General features: G+C 45.0%; 1 protein-coding gene across 1 annotated transcript in view; it reads left to right on the forward strand.

The window, feature by feature from the left end:
• The first annotated feature begins 241 nt into the window (after positions 1-241).
• LOC308315984 (cadherin-4-like) overlaps positions 242-21,985 on the forward strand; it is a 219,800-nt gene continuing 198,056 nt past the window's right edge. The window contains exons 1-2 of the mRNA XM_080764276.1: positions 242-572; positions 2,106-2,220. Of these exons, the coding sequence (XP_080620402.1) occupies positions 516-572; positions 2,106-2,220 (172 nt within the window). The 5' untranslated portion in view covers positions 242-515. The remainder of the gene's footprint in view (positions 573-2,105; positions 2,221-21,985) is intronic.

The following is a 21,985-nucleotide window of genomic DNA, read 5'->3' on the forward strand; positions in this document are numbered from 1 at the left end:
TAGATCTGCAACGTTAATGCAGCGTTTACTTTAGCCTATACTAATTTCTACCGCGCCTAGTTAGAGCTTTTGTCGGCTGAATTGGTGGACTGGAAACAATTTCGCTAAAGAGGAAATCGGAGAACAATTTCAGCAGAGCTCCTCTGGCTCCGAGTCATTAGGGGTCTGGGTTAGGGTTGATCCAAGGCAGCGACTTGTGTTTCTTTAAGTGCGTGCGGGGTTCTTCTCCGGTGCAGCGCTGGGTGATAGGAGGGCTTGGAGAGTGACGCTGGCTGCGCTTTGGTGCTGAGCTGAGCTGAGCGCTCACCTGCAGATGAGAGAGAGAGAGAGAGAGAGAGAGTGGGGGAACTGACAAGCTTTTACTTGTGAAAGAAGAACCGCATCACTCTCGTGGAGCTCAAGGGGACATAAGGAGCAATCTAACCAAGGGGGGACATTTTCACAATTATAACTGGAGAAGAAATACGTCCCGAACCTCTTTTTGTGCCTACAAGCAGCCCTCGTTCGTTTCAACGATGAGAAGTGACTTCGCTCTATTGCTGACAGCAGCCCTTCTTGTGGGCACGAACAGGGTGAGATTTGGAATGTTTAACAGCTATAGGATTATGGAAGAGTTATGGTTAGTGATGCAGTCTGTATAAGGTAGTATACATGCCACGAAAGGAATAGCCAGCACACTTGAAAAGTGCATGGTGTATATCGGGCTATAATGGATCCGAATATGAAACAACTGCATTGTAACGCAAGTCGCAGTATTTCCCTATAAAGTAGCCTACAATTGGTTATGTGATGATAGCCTACCAAAGAAATGCAGCTTTCTTAAAAGAACAAAAGATAAAGACACCCAAATGTATCGTATTTTTGCTCTTCTTTGTCGCGTTTCTTTTCTTCAGCCAGGACAAACATTTGCATCCTTACGACGTAATTAAAATGTGTCGAGGGCTCGAGGCTATTATCTTCATTCACTGCAGTCTGTAGCCGTAAACTATGCATTTCTGTATAATTTAGCAAGTGCCATTTAAACTCGTTACAATAAAAACCTTTCTACGCGAGAAGGAATATTAGTTGTGGGCTATTTTCATATTGTACCAACTAAGGTAAGTACCAAACAACAATACAGTGCCGCTTTCGTCGCATTACCAGCAGATATGTATTTTCAATCATTATGGGTAGCCTAATAAGGGAATTACGGGCTGCTTATTTTTGCTCAACCTCAGTCAATTCCCTAGATCAAAACTACACAGTCTGACTGCCTGGTATTAAGGAGAGATGCGGGGCGTGCGTGATTCATATTGTCCGTTCGTTCAGTTCAGTTCAGAGGCGTTCGGTCGTCTCTCCTCCGCATTCAGTCAGCTCAGCTGCTGTCCAGTGTTTTTAGCTACAGTTGGATCGTGAAATATTAGCAGTGCATGGCTTTTTGTCTCGCTTTAAGCTTTAATTGCATCATTTGAGAAGTCGCCTATGTATCCCCCCACGCGCGCACACACGCACGCACCCCCCCCCTTCCCCTCACTGTAAATGTTTCTTTTCCCTTTTTACCTCCTTTATGATGAATTCCTGTTCTGTTCTGTTCTTTGTCTATATAGAAGTGTCTTGTACATTAATTGTTTTGATGAATTGAACAAGGTGGACTCTAAACAAGTGTAATGCTTTTTTGGGTCGTCCCACTTACAGTTAACAGTCTTTGTATTGAGTTGTGCTTGAAATGTACTGTAATTCTGCAAACTGTTAATAAATATTTCAATCAATCAAACACACGCGCGCACACACACACACACACACACACACACACACACACACACACACACAGGGTTCTGACAGTATAATGTAAATAAATGCAGTATAGTCAACAATAGTATATCCTATAGTGTAGCTGCAAGCTACACAATAGGATCACTTATATTTGCCCATAATAAAATCATTCATTTTGTAAACTGCTGTTGTTCACTTGACTTTACCTGTGTTGTTTTATTTATGTCTAAGGGTTCCGGAATGGCAAATCAACAAATCAGTGTTTTATGGATGCCTATAAAGCTGAATTTATATTCCATATAGCCTATACTGTATAGCCTCAACCCAACAATGTATTTTTTTTCTTCTCTCAGGGGAGCGCTGAAAAGCAGACTTCCAAGGTTCCCTGCCGCCCTGGCTTCTCTCAGAGTTTCTACTCTCTGCTCATATCGAGGGGTGCAGTGCAAGGCCAGAAGAACATCCTCAAAGGTAAGGTCTTTACGGTCTAACGGGGGTGTCGTGCATGCAGCCCTTCTCAACTGTCATCGGGGAGATTGAAAGCAGGCTTGTGTGCGCAGCGTATATGAGAGCTGCCTACATTAATGGCAATTAAAATAAATGGTTATGATGCTGTGACTTCTGTTCATGATCATAATCATATTCATATAGTGCTTTTTAAGTACCCAAAGTCACTTTTGATAAAGAAAAGGAAGGAACCAACTTTATTCAACCTCAGCTGGGAAAAGCTATATCCTCGCAGAGGTGAGGTTTTGAAATAGGCAAGGGATGTCTTTGATAATGCTTGGGGATTGCATTCCAGAGGGAGGGGGCAGCCCTATCCCCCCAGGTACGGTACTTATTACGCTGTGCCTCGTAAGGTCAACTCACTTTTCAGAGGCTGAACTGGCCTTTGCTGTGAAATGAATTGTTTTTTTGATACGTCATTACAGTACAGGCTGATGGTGTGTGTGTGTGTGTGTGTGTGTGTGTGCGTGTGTGATTTTTACTTCAGTTTAGATATAAATCAAGAAGGTAGCAATTAACACGTTCAAGCTAAGTTGCTTTGCTGAAACATTATGAACAGCAAACTTGCACATGCTTAATGCTTGCCAATCAAAATGTTTAGTCTTATGACGGTTAAACAACATCAGTCTAATCATTATTAGCCTCAAAGTTCGACTCTAATGCAAATGTAAATTAGCAGTACATTTGTTTTCTGTTTGAAAATAACCTTTTGTCCTGTTTTTCTCATTTAACGCTCATAATCAACTTCTCCTTATAAGTTCATAAGAACACTTTCATACCCTGCCACTGTAGGCTAATTACAATTCACTATTGATCCCAATGGTTTAGCCTCATAGCCTCTAAGCTGTATTGTTTTGCTGTGGGCGCACACCATCTCTTTTGTGGTTTTACAGTGTCTTCAGCAGCTGCACAGTATATATTTCTCTGTCTGCTTGGCTGTTAGAGACGCAGTGAGGATACTGTGCATTTGTCTGGACACACACACGCACGCACGCATGCACGTGTGTGTGTGTGTGTGTGTGTGTGTGTGTGTGTACATCGGTGGTTTGGCTGGGATTATAGAAGTTTGGAGACAGCGATCACATGGGTTTCAGTGTTTAATTAGCCGGGTATATTCTGACCTGGCATCCGTGTGGTAGTGAAGGCTTCAGTCCAGCAGGGGGTGTCAAAACAATCAAAAAACAATCACAGAATGAGCCATCCCTGCTACACAGGAGCCACTCGTTTCACAGAGTGTTAACTAGCTGTGTTGATCAACAGGAGAGGAAATTGTCTGTTTTTTGTTCACATGGATTAACTATTAGTGCTGCTCAGTGTTGTCGTACTGTATGTAGCTTACAGAAGAGCTCTTTGGCAGTTTTTGTACGTGTGTTTAAAAGAAAAACATTTAAACATGAAGGCAATTTATGAAGTGTATTACACAAAACATAAATTGCAAAGTATAAATGCATACATTACTACAATTACGAATAGTCATTAAAGAGACATAGATATTAGATAGAAAGAAGTACAGACTTTTAAACAGCACCTGTGATTACATCCTATAAGCGGAAGCATCAATCAGGTCAGTTGAGCTTTGACTTATGGCCATTTATCACATAGCGCCCTGTGTTATTGTGAAGGATCTTGCGATGATGTCACAGGGCTCGTCCTTTGGGTCACACACTCACAGCTGCAGAATGGCCTTGATCCATATGTGTCTTGAGTGTGTGAGTGGGCTACAGCATGCAGCTGCAGTGGCCATTTATTCACGCACGCACGTGCACGTGTGATTTACAGGACTCGAGTGGTTGATTTATAGTTGGTAATGGTGTCACCGGGGGGGGGGGGCAGGAAGCTACATTGGAAAGGCTTTAATAATAACATTGTTTAACCCAGAACCGTCAGACCGGGGCAGGAGTAATGACAAGACACATGCACACGTGCGCACACATACACGCGTGTGCCCGCACGCACACGCACGCACGTGAACGCACGCACACACACACACGTCAGCCACAGGGGGAGTAATGGGAAGGACAGAACTAGGACCTTGGCCATGAAGGGGATGATGCCTTGGTCCCACAGGGAGGCGAAGAGTGATGCAGGGAGGGAGAGAGAGAGAGAGAGAGAGAGAGAGAGAGGGAGACAGAGAAAGACAGAGATATGAAGAGAGAGACAAGGTGCCACTCTGATATGGAGAAACAAAGACAGATGGGGGAGAGATGAGAGTTAGATGGTGGAGGGGGAGAGAGAGAGAGAAAGTTGTGTTAAAGACTATATTTTACTACTAATATTCCACTGTTAGCAGTGGTTCAGGAGAGTGGCTGGTAGAGTGACCGGATCGTTCGATCCCGGGTTCCCCAGAGTTAGTGTCGAAGTGTCCTTAAGCTCTGAACCCCTAATTGTTCCCGAATAGTCCCGATGAGCAGGTTGCTACAATACTAAGCATTTTGGAAACCATATGGTCTGTACAGCATGGTCATCATGTAACTTGCTTGTAGCTTATGTGTAACGCTTACATAGTGTTATATGGAGCGTTTGGTGACTGGTGATGTTGATCAGGTTATTCACCGCTCCCAGCTGCATGGGTTTAACGAGATAGCAGTGCAACATGATGACAAAACGAGCTATGGTGCGATGAACCAACGTTCTTTTTAGCATATGGCAAGTTAACTGGTTATATAGCTGATGCTGAGAAGCTCATTTGGTGCGCAAAACAGAAGCCAGCCAGTGGTAGCAACAATGGTAGCAACAACAACCACCTAATTAAATTCCCTCACTTTCACTTCTCTGCTGTGCTGTCAGACGCCAGTCGTGCAGTGAACTGCGCTCCCATACGTTTTGGGCCCGGCTCGACACGTAAACGTCGGGTCAGGCCAGGTCGGGTCCGGGCAGAGTTTGAGAACTCTAGTCAATACTACCATCTCCATTACCTTTTAGTATTCTACAGCAGTAGCTTTCAAGCTTGGGGCTAATCTCCAATGGGGCAAGTCAAAATCTCAAAGCACACCATAGTATTCATAGAGAAAGGGTGGATTGATGGATCACATGCTGTTTGAACATTTGAGGAATTTAAGTGGTGTTCACAGGAAACATAATTGTTGGTAATAGTTTCCAAGTCACCTATCATGTTTCAAAGCCAGATGTGTGAACAGGAGAGAATCAGCAGACCTTAAAAAACAGTCTGCAGAGGTTTCAGGGGTAATGTGTCTCATCCAAATCCAACATCCTGTGTGTGTGTGTGTGTGTGTGTGTGTGTGTGTGTGTGTGTGTGTGTGTGTGTGTGTGTGTGTGTGTGTGTGTGTGTGTGTGTGTGTGTGTGTGTGTGTGTGTGTGTGTGTGTGTGTGTGTGTGTGTGTGTGTGTGTGTGTGTGTGTGTGTGTGTGTGTGTGTGTGTGTGTGTGTGTGTGTGTGTGTGTGTGTGTGTGTGTGTGTGTGTGTGTGTGTGTGTGTGTGTGTGTGTGTGTGTGTGTGTGTGTGTGTGTGTGTGTGTGTGTGTGCGTGCGTGTGCATGCTTTAAAAGCACTGACGGATTGATCCAAATTCTGTTTCAACATGGTTGGACAACATCCATTGTTGTTGCATGAAGTGGATGGTTTGATATCTGGCATGGCGATGAAGTGTGTCACTGTGTTGGGAGTGTTTTGTATTCTACAGCCATGAGAGTACAGAGTGATCTGCTGAGCTGGGCTCCGGCCAGATTCCCACAGATAAACAGTGCCAGTCGATGTAACCTCATCCTATGTGTCTCTGCATCCCAACGATGATTCTATTACTAGTAATGAGAGCCAGAGAGGGCCGTCTCGCCTCACTGAGCCCACTCCACTGACCTTGGACTTTGTTTGGGTTGCTGGTGCCTTGGGGCAGCCCTCTATTTGTGTGTGTGTGTGTGTGTGTGTGTGTGTGCACACGCACAAAGGCAGGATGTGTGAATTAATTTAAAATACATGAATGTGGTGTCGTGCACATCATGTAATGTTGCCTGTGCAAACTATGACACCACCCAACACATCATAACTACAACACATAACTATGTAATCTTAACTACGTCACAACTAACCAACACAGATACAACAACTAGTTGCTGCGAGAGTGAGGTCTAGTCAACACCAACTCGGGATTCCTGGATCGCTGCCCTCCACAATTTCCTATCCAACATCAGGTTCTTGAGCTCTGCAGTGTTGTCAGCCAAGCTGTCGCGCCGCAGTACGTCTCAGGTGGTACGTTTCTTTCCCCTCCTGGCTTTGCCCTGGGTTGGCTCCCATGGGGTCAATTTATTTGCCTCAAGTTCTGGGTGCCTGACACAGTGCCCTGCCAGCCTCATCCTTCTCTCTCTGACTTTGTCCGTGACTCGTGGTAGGTCCCCATAGAGGTCCACATTTCTGATGCGGTCCGTTCATGTGACACCTAGTGCCATTCGTAGCATTCTTGTATAGACTCCATCCAGAGCTGTTTCCTGTTGTACTGTGCGGGTACAACAACTGCCTGGGTTGCTCTCACCCACTCTATTGCATGTCTTAAGTACCAGGTCTTATTACCTAACTTGAGTAAACTAAAGACCTGGAGGCGTGATCAATGCTCTTTGGCCACTCAGAATAGCCAAATGGCATTGATCACGCCTCCAGGTCTTTAGTTTACTCAAGTTAGGTAATAAGACCTGGTACTTAAGACACGCAAAATACAGCCATATATTTCTACAACATCACTTTGTTTATTTGCATCTGGGGCTCAACTATTGTAACATAACTAACTCATCAGCCAGAGCGAATAGTTGCACACACATACACGCGCACACACACATGCACAGATTGCACACACAGACAGGCACTCACTCTCACACACACACACACACACACACACACCATACTCAGATTCCAACCCTGTCGATAATTATACAAGTCAAGTTATCCTATACTCCCACAGGGAGGAGGGAAGGTCGTTGCTGGTTTGGGCTCCGAAGAAGCGTTAGGCAATGCTTGCCTCGTACATAATGTGCTCATATCTGGTCTAAATCCCTGCTACAAACACATACATGCATGCAAACAGAAAGTGAATCCTAAATTTGTACAGCCTCACTAAGCTAGATTGCAAGCACAAGTGCAACTGCATATTTAAAATGAAATGTCTTTTCTTTTTTTTAAAGTATGTGGTCAATCTTACCCGTTTTCAACCAGCCAAAATGTTCACATCTCCCCCTTTTCCACTCCCTTTATTAGCTTCCGGGTTGCTGCCCGTACTGAGTACATCCCACCCTACAACCCTTTCTGCTCATTTAGATCAGCTACGCTATGCTATACTTCCCTAAAATATGCTGGACAATGCTGCACATGTTCTATACTCTTCTCCCTCCTGGCTACCAAACTGTGGAATAAACTCCCCATTGCAGTCAGAACTGCAGACTCATTCCTAATTCTCCGCCATAGTCTGAAGACTCAGCACTTCAGACTCCACCTCACCTTCTAGCACTTCACTTTACCCTGTAACCCCGGACACCTTTTGTTTCGATCGATACTGCAGAGTTCAGACATACTGTATCGTGGTCACTTGTTCTTTTTAGTTTTTGTCTAGTCGATTCGTTTTTTCTTGACCACAAAAAAAACGTACCTGATACTATATCCTAGTTTATTTGAGGTACTACAATGTTCTATCTGCATTCTTCATTTTTTTTAGACCATATTGGATTATTTGCCTTGTTTATTGACTAAAGTTCATGCTTACTACTGTATGCTTATTCCAATCTCGCACGTGTAAATCTCTCTGATAAGTGTTTGCTAAATGCCCAAATTGTACGGCAAATGTATGTACACTGACATCAGTACCAATAGGCTCTGCTAAAACTGTACATTTGTCTTGTTGTTGCATTCCACTTAAGTCATTGGGTGGCGATTTTTTCCTCTCTCTTTCCATCCATCTTCTTCATGGTGTCGGTCAGACACTAGAGACTCACTGTGATGCTAATCTGATTTGAATCACTGTCTAATCTAGGCTTCCCTCTCTGCATAACCACCTGCATGTTCTTTCTATCCTATGCATAGCATATTCCAGCAGGGTGCTGCCCACGGCAGGATTAAGACACTGCTGTTCTGCCAGCAGAGCTGGGTTAGAGGGCTTTTCATTCAGAATGAAACAAATTGATTTGAGCTCAATTTTACTCCAGGATAGTGTAATGAATCCTAAATTCCCGGTTTGTATCCATGTAACCCTGGTTTGATGGTTCTCTCCCGTAATGGATATGCTTCATTTCAATTTGTACACTCTCTGAGTTAAATGAACCACTTCCGTAGCACCCCCAGCAAGCACGGTCAGGACCTCGACGAATTGATTGTGGGCAGATCAAGGGAAACCAAGACTAGTCAGATCTGGCCCAGAATATCACCTGATTTCAACCAACTTCAATTTTATCCACTAAGACGGACGTCCCTGGATGAATCAGAGAGTGTCCGATCGAGGCCAGATCAACTTAAGTCATATCATAACTAGTCAGATTTAAGCTATATTATTTAAACTGGTGAAGACGTCCTGGAAATGACATAAAGATCATCCCCATATGGGCTGTGATCTGGCCTAGTCATGAACGTCACCGGAGTCACTGGAGGACGTCATCATAAAACGTCATTTGGCTTGCTGGGCCCCTATTCTGGGACAAACTGTGTCATATTCAAGCGAATAGCAGTGATGGTGTGCACTGTCACCACAGGCACCCCCAATTCCCCATCCTGACGAAGGTGGGATAGCCGAAACGTTTGTCTATTGACATGATGTAAAGATACAATACAAGAGAAAAAAATGAACTCTTGCTTCTGTGTGCAACCCAGTACCTTTATGAGGGACAAACTAATGAAAATAACTGATCTACAAGTTTGTATCTCATCTATTTAAGGTGAACGTATTTAGTGTAGTGTTGGGAAATGCGGTAAAGAGCCCTGGTGGACTCAACTAAGTATAGGGTTTTAGAGAGCTCCTTCACACAGCTAAATGTGTCAGTATCTCTTCTCCAGTAAGCCAGAGTCCTTCTGCCTCAGGTGTCAACAATACACTAAGCACAAGAGTAAATGTAGCTTTACTGGGAAGTTCACTCGACTGTCTAAAACTTTGACCTAACCTGCTGACTCTATTTCTTTAATTCAGAACAGTGGTTTCTATGGGGACAGAAGTCTGCTTTGAAGGAGCAGCTCAGAGGAACATGAATAAAGAATGTCTCATTCTGTTCTCTACAGAAGCTCTTGAGAGATGGGCAATACAGTACATGAGTTTCCTCTTTACCCACCCAACACCTTCAAACTGAATCATACTGTTCTCATTTGCTGTTTACCTTTTTCCTGTGTGCAACCATTGGGCCGCAGCAAAAATAATCGTGTTGTTCTTAAAACAATTGTAAATGGTAAATGGTACATTTTATATAGCGCTTTTATCCAAAGCGCTTGACATTCATACACTAATGGCAGAGGAAACCATGCAAGGCACCAACCTGCACATCGGGAGCAATTGGGGGTTCAGCGTCTTGCTCAAGAACACTTCGACACTAACAATGGGGGAGCCTGGGATCGAACTAGAATCCAGTTCCCTGCATCCTGCCGCTCTACCCCTGAGCCAGTGCCACCCGTGTTCTCTTGTAATCCTATTGTGCTTTTTGCAGACTGATTTTTGTACAGAATTTCTTAATATCCCATCTCTTGACTCGGCTCTTAGTGATTTTCTGAATATTTCCGTCACGCATGGTTTGAAACACACATAGCCATCTAATCTCCCTCTTGCAATGCAACATTGCAAATCCATCGTCTCTTCCCACCATCTGTTTGAACCATTACATGGTATATACTGTAATTCTTTTCACAGACATAGGTTTTACAATCAGTTTTACACGGTTATTATTAGTATTATTTGGATTTAGCGCGTGGAGCTGACATTTGTTGGACATTCCCTGAAGCGGCGATGACACTACTGCTGCGATGGTTTATCGTCCTCAGGTCAAAGGCTAATCTGACCTCAGGGAGCCGTTATAAGTGGCCCGTCCACACCGATGTACTGAAAGTGTAACCTCAGCCCTGATGTATGTCAGACGTTTTGCTGATACGTGTGGATGTCCCAGTGAGGCTCCGGTAGATGATTTCTCCATATGGCCCGGTGTTACTTTCACTGTGGGATATATTGTCATTGTCCAGACATGAATGCTTTATGAAAGAAACGGGGGTGTGGGGGGGGGGGGGGGGATGTCACACCTGCAGGATTTGTCTTTGATTAATATGGCAGGGCTTGTGGACACATACTGCAGAATGATTGTGTGTGTGTGTGTGTGTGTGCACGTGTGAATTCTTAGGCAGGGGTCCAGTGATCCCTCACGGTGCCTGAGTGGTCTTTCCACCGCCTGGTCGTTAGTAAGTCACAGGAAAGAACAGGAAAGAAGAAAGCTAGCAGGTGGAGGCTATTATATTTTAATGAGATTTTTGACATCGTCTCCTCGTGTCCTGAGAGGGGAGGCGGGCAAAGGAGGGAGGAAAGAAAAAATAAAGGAGAAGGAGGTGAGACTACCTGCAGGTTGAGTTACTTTGAGATGTGTGTGAACTCCTTGTCCTTGTCATCTGGTAGGGACATTAAGAGACCTCCTGCCTGGGTGAGATGTGCCTTATGGGGTCCTGCAGGAGCAAGGTTATGGTCCTCCTGAAGACATTAAACCAGTTTAAATAGCCTGGTAGGACCGAAGCTGTTTAATGCACAGATGGCTGGTACTATGGGCTATGAAGTCTGCAAAATGACAAAGGGGACACTCTCTCTCTACTTTTCTTGCTCCGTATACACGCACGCACGCACGCACACACACACACACGCACGCACGTGCACACACACACACACACACACACACACACACACACACACACACACACACACACCACACACACACAGAGGTTTGTTGGTGTTGATGGATGTCAGATGAACGGTATTACAGCATGGCTGCTCTCTTTATTAGTGAGATGCTCACAGGGGCAGCTCTTCAGCCTGGGACGCTGTGGTCACAGGGATTACACCAGCAAGAGAATGATAAGCCCGTCTGGCGGTTTTCTCTTTCCTTCAGAATCCCACTGACCCTGTGGGAGGGGTGGGGGGGGGGGCGGAGGGGGACGAGAATAATCAGAGTCAGGGGAGCCTTTAGTGAAAGCAGAGGAAGGAATGGGGTGAGGGCAGTTCTTGTCAGCTTTTCATTTGTGAGGAGAGGAGCGGTATGAGGGATGCAGTGACTGCAGTGCAACACCATACCATATTATTGACTGTGTATCCCCCCCCCCCCCCCCCCCACACACACACACACACACACACACACACACACACACACACACACACTCACACAACCTCTAGTCTTTTATGACACTAAAACAAATGGGATCCAGATTACTCTTTGCAGCCCGCCCACAAATGCAAAATTATATAGCCTTGGACTGGACCCAAAACCTGGGCGGTCCCTCTTCTGCCCTCTAGCCCTCCCCTCAGACCTCTCACACACACACACACACACACACACACACACACACACACACACACACACACACACACACACACACACACCACCCTGTCTCTGTTTGGCTGCGGCAGCATTTTAATTACAGCTCTAATTTATTCCGTTAAAATTGAAACCACTGCGAAACCCACCATCAAAGTGATGATTCAGCCGTTATGGTCCTGTGTCTTTTCTTTCCATATTACAAGAAGGGAGTGCAGGGTGAAGAGATGAGGCTGTCATGTAGTTACAGACTCCCTCATTGTTCTGCCATACATACTGTATCACACCATGGTTCATAATTCTAATCAGTTAAAAATGCATATCCCCTCCCCCTGAAAATCCAAAGAGTTTTCAATTCTGGTATCATTTGACGGAAACATGACAAAAGCAGCGTGTTTTAAAATGACCTCATTTGCAAGTGTTATTACGTCTCAGTCAGAGCCCTCATCTACTGTAATTATATTGTACTATATGGAAGGAAATATGAAAAAGAAAAAAGAAAAGAAAAAAAAAGGTTCTCACCTCTAACCCAGCTCCCCATTCTCTCTGTACCAGGCTCTCCAAAGTAAGAGCAGATCCTTACTGCTAATTAAAGAGACTTCTCGGTTTCTCACACTTTTCTAATCATCCGGCACCAACTGTATGATCTCTCTGAGAATGTGGGCAGGACAAATCCAAGAGCATTAGGGCCTCATATGCTATTCCCTTTGGAAGGAGCTCCCCTGTCTTTGTTAGGAGAGGATGAAATGGAAGATGGAGGCTCTCAGAAGACACAGCTCTTCTCCTAATCACTACAAGTGTCCTGAACTCCCTGTGAATGTTCTCCCCATTACGTTACGTTTGTAACACAGCAGCAGAATCAGAGCAGCAACACTGGGAAGTGGGGGTGTAGAGGGGGGGTGGGTGGAAGGGGGGGGCAGTAATTAATCAAAAGACAATAATGAGTCCCTCTGTATCTTGCTGTGCACTATTCATCAGGCTAAAAGTTAATCAGCGGCCGACCAATGGGCTTTGACAGGCCCATGAACATGTGATGATGATGTTGATGATTCATGTAAAGGTAGAAGATGGCTGGTCTTTGATTAATTGCACCGTTGTGTACAGTGTGTTGTTGGTTGTGGCACACAGTGGAGCACGCAATAACTGATAATGTGCGCGCGCACTCAAAGACTTGTATCTGTGAATGTTTGTGCACTTATTTACCATAATGTCATTTTTGGTCTTGACTTCAGAATCTAAACAAACACAAAGTGTTTGTGACAGCGTATTTATTATCATATTAATTATGCTTTTTCAGATTGAAATGAAATGTTTTCTCATCTGTGAGACAAACAAATGAAGCATGAGTGAGGGAGATATTAGTTATGAATGACAGGAACTTTCTTCATCTATTGCAGAGTCTAAAGGCAGAAAGTAAATCAGCAGTATTTGGGAGTGATTCGGTATTGGGACCGTTTCATAATTAGATGATGCATAACTGAATAATTTGTATGCTGGCGTGTTGGAATAGGAGAATTCCAATGAATTCCAAAGAATAGGATGTTCGCCTTCTTAAATAATATTGTATATAATTCATATAGGCCTACTTCTGTAATTGTCTCCATACCTTCCTGGGTACTACTGTGTATAACACTTTATATAACAGCATGTTATCCCAGAGTCCACATTCCACTTTTACTCTCTTGTTGTGGGAGGCAGGAGTTGATGTAGTTAAATGGGGAAAGTCTGTAACAAATCACAAGGGATAAACTGGGTAATTGCTAACTCTTTCTCTCTCACGCACGCACGCACGCACTTTGTGGCTCCGACAAAACTTTTCTCCTAAGAGCAAACTGATGTTCTTGAGTAGAAGGGGCAGAGTGGTCAAGCCGCCAAGAGGAGATGATGTGAATTGAGCCTGAGAGGAAATGACAAATGCATTTAATATGTCTGGCCCTGTGCCTGGTCCATTGAGAAGCATTCGTCTGTAAGAAACGCTTCACTGATGTCTGCTGATGAGCCAAACAGAACTTGGCAGTTAATAATGTACTGACCAATCAGTAAAGACATGACGACACACAACCGTATTGTTGGATACAATCATTCAACTGTCATCCCATGTGAGAATTCTACTCTTTCCCTCCGGCTTGATGGATTCACATCAAAGTCAAACATCACATCAAGACAAAAACCACATGTACATGAAGCATGTTGGTGTGCGATTTTTAGGTGGGTGCACCAAAGCCACGTACATGAAGCATGTTGGTGTGTGATTTTTAGGTGTCAGGGTGCACCAAAGCCAACTACTGCAAAGTAACCAATGTAATACACACACCTGCACTAGGCTGCATTTCTGTTAAGCCTGGACGAAGAAAGCGGTGACACATTGTGGTCCATGTTTGTTCACACAACAACTGCAGTGTGTTGCTGATTAACAAACGGCACCACCCTCGTTGGTGTGGCTCTGCTCGCACACGCTGGGTGCAGTGATGGGTAATAATAAGACTGTTTGTTGACCTGATATGACCTGGAACTTCACTGGCCACTGGTCTTGCTGTGGTACAATACAATACTGTGGAAATTAGGTTTCTGTTTTATTTCTGATGATGCCAGTGGACACGCTTAGGATTAGCGATCCTTTAGGATTCTAACGATTCCGGTTCTTTAATGATACCCTCTTAGCGGTCCGTTGCCGGTTCCCTTTAATGATTCCTTTAGGGGGTTCCAAATGAAACCTTACAAGACTGAGAGTGTACACTGTACAGTACGCATGGAACCAATTGGACCCTTATTGGTCCATTTGGTTCTATTAGTGCACACTCCAAATGTGATGGAACTGTAATTCTAGTTCCTTGACGTTAGATCCTGTTCTTTATGTTCCTCCGGGTTCAGGATGCCAACACCAGACACGTTGCACCGCGAGCCAGTCACTGACTGTGTGACTCTGCACCATTTCAGTGTCTGTGAGTCTAACAGAGTCTTGTAACAGTGGAGGTCAAACCAGTATCTAAATATAGACTAGTGAGCCAGCCTTTATGGTTTCTTTCAAGTCCTGGGACCGACATGCTTTTAGAATGGCCTAGGTCTTTCTTCTCCTTCTCTCTGCCTCCTCTCTCTCGCTCTCTGTCTATTGTCTTTTTTTTCTTCTCCTGCACATCAGAGGGGAGGGGCAAAAGAGCGAGAGTAATACAATCCCCCCCGCTTTCCTCCTCAGGCCCTGGGAAAGCACAGAGAACTGAGAATGATCAAAACCACAGTGAATCCATCAGCCGCTGGGGGAAACACGCTCCAGAGAGAGAGAGAGAGAGAGAGCAGTGGTGGAAAAAGTACTAAATATTTTTACTTTTACTTTATACTCTGTTAAAAGTACAAAAGTATGGCATCAAAATGTACTTAAAGTAGCAAAAATAAAAGTAAGCCTACTCATTATGCAGAATGTCCCATTTCAATAATAATTGAATAACATTTTTTACATATTTTGAAAATACCATATCTACAAGTTCACAATGAGTCGCGATGCTACACATTGTGAGCTTGTAGATCGGCTATTTTCAAATGGCCGGGGTAATGTACGTCTTGTAATAATACGGTCAATATGTGTGTCGCCTCACAGCTAGAAGGTCCTGGGTTCGATTCCCGCTGGGGACGCTGTGGGCACTGGCGGCGTGTTCCCTCCTCCGCGTCATCAGTGCCCATACCCGAGGCGGGGGTTGGCGATAGGGCCTTTCTGTGTGGAGTTTGCATGTTCTCCCCGTGTCCCCTAGGGTAGATACCCTCACAAAAACATGCCGTAATCCTGGTCTCTAAAACTACCTCCCCCTGGCCAGCCGGGGCGCCTGATGGAGGGGAAAGGAACTGGTCGGAATAACGTGTCCCTTCCACGCGCTACGTCCGACCGGGGAAATTCCCCTCTGTCAGGTGAAAAGAAGCAGCTTGGACTCCTCATGCATAGAAGGAGGCATGAGGTCAGTCCGCTGCCCCCCCAGGTTGGCAGAGGAAGTGTAGCGCCCAGGATTACTTAGATAATTGGCACTGGGTGAAAAAGAAAAACTGGGTTACAAAATCGTGGGATAAAAATTTAATTAAAAAAAAAAAAAAACGGTCAATATCTACAAAGTAACTAGTAACTAAAGTTTTCAAATAAATGTAGTGGAGTAAAAGTACAACATTTGGATCAGAGATGTAGTGGAGTAGACGTAAAAGTATTGGGAATTGGAAATACTCAAGTAAAGTACGAGGTACCATTTGAGTGGGCAAAACCTTAAATATACTAAATTGTTTATAGGGTCAATATAAGTAAAATAATATAGCCTTTCCACAGGAGTATCTTTTTATATTTTTTCCAAAAAGAATGCAAACAGCCAATAGCATATTACAAAGTTATCCCCCTCACTGGGCAAAATTCCGGGAGGAAAAACGGGGACGAGTTGTCCAGTATTCGGATGGATTGGGACACTGCAGGTGGCTTTACAGACAGAAAGACGGACGGACGTATGGGCCGGTGGAAAGACGGACAAACATGAATGGATGTCTTCTCATCCTATACGCACACGCGTTACTTGGCCCCAGAGGTAGGGCTCAGGTCCCTGGTGGTATTGGAGTTCGTAAAACGCAGAAATGAAAAGATTACAAAGCGACGGTGTAATCCAGCTGTCAATCCCACACCTCGTTAGCAAACAAAGGGCTGGGAACCAGTAACAGGGGAGGGTGGGGATGGCATAATCTTATAGGACGGAGCAAGAGGAAACGGGAAGAGGAAGCTAGAGGAAGAGAAAGAATGGCTGACTTCTCCTCCCTCCTGCTCTGAGGAGGAGTGCTTTTCTTATGGTTTCTACTGCCTCTCCTCTCCTTCATCCTCCCCGGCGGTACCACAGAGGGTGTTGCAGCCATGTCAGTCACGTCTCAAACCACAGCACAGCTCTGCTCGTAATTCCCAGATTAATTAAGTGCAGCAATTTGTTAATTTAATTGTTCCGTAGGTGGGTTTTTTCTTTTCTTCATCCCACTCAACTATCCTGCTTTCATTTTCCTCCAGGCTTGTTCTCTCTCCTCACTTTTGACAGATTCAGAGCAGAGGAATCACCATTTACACAGTTACAAGAATTGATTAGAGAAAGAGAGAGAGAGAGAGTGAGAGTTCCTGTGTGGAAGGTTTTCTTGTATATTGCAAAAATAAAAGATGCAAAATCCAAAGAAACTGTGAGCATGCCGGCTGCCTCCTTTTCGTATACTGCTTCCATCTGAAGGACCTGACTGAGGGCTGTCACACCAGCTGTGCAACGGCAAAGGGGATTCCATTGAATACGACGTAAATATCACGCTTCACTGTTCCTTGTTTACAAATCTGGCTTTTGGTGGTTTGTTGTGGATGCTTTCAGATCTGTTGCACCAATAGGAGCCTGCGTGATGATGATGATGGCCATGCAGCAGTGGCGTCACGTGATCGCTCGGGCTCATGAGCAGACGCGTTCAGTGGACAGCATGGCCTGCCAGAGATGGATGGCTTTGGAGAGAACAGAGAGGGAACAGAACAGTGTATCCCCCCCAGCTATAGGAGAGACTGAGGAGGGACTGCGCCTTATCTTTACTTACTATCGTCCTCTCACTCAATGCTGGTCGCACTCCAACCGGCTCATTGGTCCTCCAGTCAGGTCCATGGTTTCACTGTTCTATGTCACATGATTAGTTGATTGTAGCATTCCCAATCTGTGAGATAATTCAGTGGCCACTATTGTGTTTTCCATCTGCTCTCCTGGGGAAGTGTGGCATTTCTCATTAGCCTGTGAGTTTAATTTATGCAAAAATTATTCATAGTTTGGAGAATCGCAAGTTGGGGCGACAGCGTTTCTGACAGGTCCACTTTGTGCTTTTAGGCACTGGTTGTTCAAAGCGGTGACATGCTCTTTGTGTGCAGTTTTATAACCGTTCCTGTGCACATGTGTGTGTGTGTGTGTGTGTGTGTGTGTGTGTGTGTGTGATAGATAGGTTTGAAAGTTTATTTTGAAAGTGTCCTTTTCATCAGTTCATCTCAGGAACTCGGTGAACAGTGATAAAAACAGCACCATTGATGTTGTCTGTGATGAAAAGGTTTTCTAGAACGAGCAGTAAGAGAGCAATAGCATATCTTCCACTTTGTGATGGCTTGTATGAGCTTGACATAGCCTCCAGGAAAATGGGCTTTTTATAGCTTCACTGATTCTGCCGACCATCTTATAGTACAGAAACACACACGCATGCACGCAACGTATGCACATCCCTAGTATTAACTAGAGATGTGCACGTCCTCCATTCACTGCACTGGCTTCCCACCTCCTCCTGAACGGAATACAAGCTCTCTATTTACCCATCAATGCATTTAAAGGTATATCAAACCCTTCTACCTCAAGGAACTGCTCACCCTCAAACGTCCACTTGCAACCCACGCTCTGGAAACAATGACCTCCTCTGTTCTCCACACTATGGTTAGACCGGGCCTTCTGCTTAGCTGCTGTGTGACTGCCAAACGCCCCCCCCCCCCCCCCCCCTCTCTTTCCACAGGAAAATAAATCTATTGTTGGATCCATCATGATGCGGACGTGGCCCGATTTGTGAATCGATGTGTAATATCACTGGAGAGAAAAGGCGGAACTAAACTGCGAGTTTACGGCGACAAACACAAAGAGGACAAACGCATGAGAAGATGGGAGCGGCACATGCTGGGTTAAATGCTATGTACGCACAGGGGAAAAGGAACAGAACAAAAGGCGCATTTTTACATAAGCATATATTTTTGTGTATATAGAACAATCATTAGTGATTTATGCTGAAGTCATTTACTACAAACTGCATGTGCATACTAACAACTAGCAGTGATAGGGACTAATTGGGATCAAATTGTGTGTGTGTGTGTGTGTGTGTGGGGGGGGGGGGCGGGACAATTATAAGACAATTATAAGAACTTTTCGTCTCTCTGGACACAGACCAAGTAAATTTTTCTTTACCTATATGAGCATTGAGCATTAGTGAGGACCAATTATATAAAGCTAGTTTGAAAATGTGTGAAGTGGGCCTTTTAACTATGCACCAAATGATGTTAAAACGCTGCAGTACAACGAGTCTTTAATTTTTCTGCACCTCCACATCTGAGAAGCTTGGTTTGTGCCTCAGCAGCTGGCACTGTCTTGGTCCAGGACCATTAGCCGGGACAGTGGTGGACCTCTGCCCAGAATATTATCTTGACTCTGGCCAGAACCGCTCCACGGGAGGCCATGTCTGCTCAGAGGAGGGTGTGAAGAAATGCTGAGTCGGGCGGGCCACCCACTGGACAGGACAAATAGAGATAAATGATACTGCATTGAAGGGCAGAACGCTCCTCTCTCATAGCCAAGGAGGTAGAAAATGATTCCTTTATTCCTTGTAGCAGAATAGAGGGCAAGCCATTCTAAGTAGCGGTGCGCTTTAAGCATGTTTGACTGCAGCGATGCTCATCGAACAAATGCTTCACACAGTGAATTAGATTGATCGTATGGATGGGAAACAATTTAGCAAGTTAAGTAGGTCAAGTTGAATACATCAGATAAAATCTACTCGACGTTTATCGCATGACAACGGTCCACTGCATGTTTGGCTTCGATGCCGTGGCATGTGTGTGTGTGTGTGTGTGTGTGTGTGTGTGTGTGCATGTACGTATGTGTTCTTCGTGTGTGTCAACAATCAACACAGATTTGTCCTGAGAAGCAGACTAATGAATGGGGCGTCCTGCTCGTGGACTGATATTAGCCTGGGTAGCAGCTCCTTTGATGTGATTAGCTCCATGCTCTCTCTTGACAAATTGGGCTGTCCTCTCCTCACAGCCAAAGCACTAATCTATGCCAAGAAACCAAGAAAACTCCTTCCGCTTAACTGAACACGTGGTGCTTTGTGATTTCCGTGCACGGGCATGAATGTGTGTCTGTGTATCTATAGGGTTTCATTTCTCGGTACTCTCACACCGTCATCGTTGTTGTCGTCGTCGGCGTCGTCATGTTCCTCATGCCGGGAAATATTTTCTTATCTCAAACTCGGTAGAATTCAATCTATCATGCTTCATCACATTTTCTTTCCAACAAAATAAACCAGACCTGCAAGTAACCAGAATGCAGAATTGTAATGTGCTCTGGAACATTTTGTGTAGTGTATTTAATCACACACATAGTGTGTGTGTGTGTGTGTGTGTGTGTGTGTGTGTGTTTGTGTGCCTTTGGTAAGCCTGGTGCTGTGTAGTAGCGTGCACATACTGCTTCTAGGTTGTTGTGGATGGTCCTCTCACCTATCTCTCTCCCTCTCTCTCCCAACCTATCTCTCTCCCTCTCTCTCCCAACCTATCTCTCCCTCTCTCTCCCAACCTATCTCTCCCTCTCTCTCCCAACCTATCTCTCTCCCAACCTATCTATCCCTCTCTCTCCCAACCTATCTCTCTCCCAACCTATCTCTCCCTCTCTCTCTCCCAACCTATCTCTCTCCCTCTCTCTCCCAACCTATCTCTCTCCCTCTCTCTCCCAATCTATCTATCCCTCTCTCTCCCAACCTATCTCTCCCTCTCTCTCCCAACCTATCTCTCCCTCTCTCTCCCAACCTATCTCTCCCTCTCTCTCTCCCAACCTATCTCTCCCTCTCTCTCCCAACCTATCTCTCCCTCTCTCTCCCAACCTATCTCTCCCTCTCTCTCCCAACCTATCTCTCCCTCTCTCTCCCAACCTATCTCTCCCTCTCTCTCTCCCAACCTATCTCTCCCTCTCTCTCTCTCCAAACCTATCTCTCTCCCTCTCTCTCTCTCCCAACCTATCTCTCTCCCTCTCTCTCCGCTGCAAGTGGATCCTCGATCCTCTCACTGTTCTTTCTGGCTGCAATGTTTCCCAACGTATCTGTGCTAACAGAACCATGCTGCAGTACGGGCACTCAAGGACACATGAGATTGTTTTGGGATTCTCTGCCCTCTCTGTCTCATGCCATCTTTAATATGCTGTACATCCGTTCATCTCCATAATACTGACAGTTTTTGTCTTCCTTTTCCCATGTGCATATATACCTGTATATCTGTGTGATATTATCTATAGTTACTTGATCACTTGCAGTAGCTATATACTCTGGGCTGCCGGGCTGCATGCTGAGTAGTAGTGATGTGGCGATCATTTGAACTTTTGCATGTCCTGCTTTGCCTTTTCCCTCTTTGTGCCTCTGCGTTGGTTATAATGGAGCACAGGCGTGTGCGTGTGCGCACACAATTACTGTAATTACTGTGCTTCACTGCCTTTGTAGAAGTCAATGAAGCTGAAGTCATTGTCTGTCTACATGGAAGTCAAGTATTATGTGAATCCCCCTGTGACATCACAATCACTGCTGCCTTTGTGTGTGTGTGTGTGTGTGTGTGTGTGTCTGTATCTGTGTGTCTGTGTCTGTGTCTGTGTGTGTGGTGAGGGGCATCCAAGAACAAATGTACAATGTTGCGTATGTTATGTTTTTATGCTTTGTGTTTTCTGTCTTATCTTCTGTTTACATTTCTTGTGTCTTAGATTTTCATTTTTGTGTTTTCTGTTTTCCTGTAAAAGTGTCCACACTATACTCATCCTCCCCCTGGCCTGTGTATACAGTAACTGTCTCCCAGACAGTGCTGCCGAGACTGAAGGGAAATGTTCTCATTAACTGTGCTTAGGGTGAAACCACTGTGACCACACTGGCAGCTCTTGGGAGAGTGCCCGTTGTTTCTGAACCCTGAGCCTCCCTTCGGTAATGTCTAACCTTCGCACGGCGCTGCAGCGAGGGACGCGTTCCACGTTGAATAGTCTTAACCTCAAAACCAAGACGACCTCGTTGGGGGTTGGGAGGGTGGGTAATAATAATGAAAAAGAGGTTAGTTGTGTGGAATGTGCTTAATGGTTGAGCGAACGGGGGACCAGAAGGAGACACTGAATCAGATTTTGCAGACGGAGGCCCGGGTTATATGCTAATTGCTTTGTAAGGATGTAGGAGGCAAGATGGAAGAGGATAGGGCGGCTTCAGCAAAGTCCAGCATGAGAGTGTCGAGGTATACTGGAGAGGTTGGAGGCTTTGGGAAGTGAGCAACGCATGGCGGTCGATTGAAGAGGTGGCTTCAGCATGTGAGGGTGAAGGTAAATTGTCTAAACCCGATGATTTTGACCTTTTTTTTAATGTGGACTGGAACTGAGGGAGTGATGTGTTGTCGTAGCAACAACAGAGGACGTGGTAACAGTGGAAGCAGTGCTGTTGCTCTCTTTGCACTCTACTTAAGTGACCACT

This window comes from Protomyctophum bolini (assembly GCF_963924005.1).
Source record: "Protomyctophum bolini genome assembly, chromosome: 5".
Lineage (NCBI taxonomy): Eukaryota > Metazoa > Chordata > Actinopteri > Myctophiformes > Myctophidae > Protomyctophum > Protomyctophum bolini.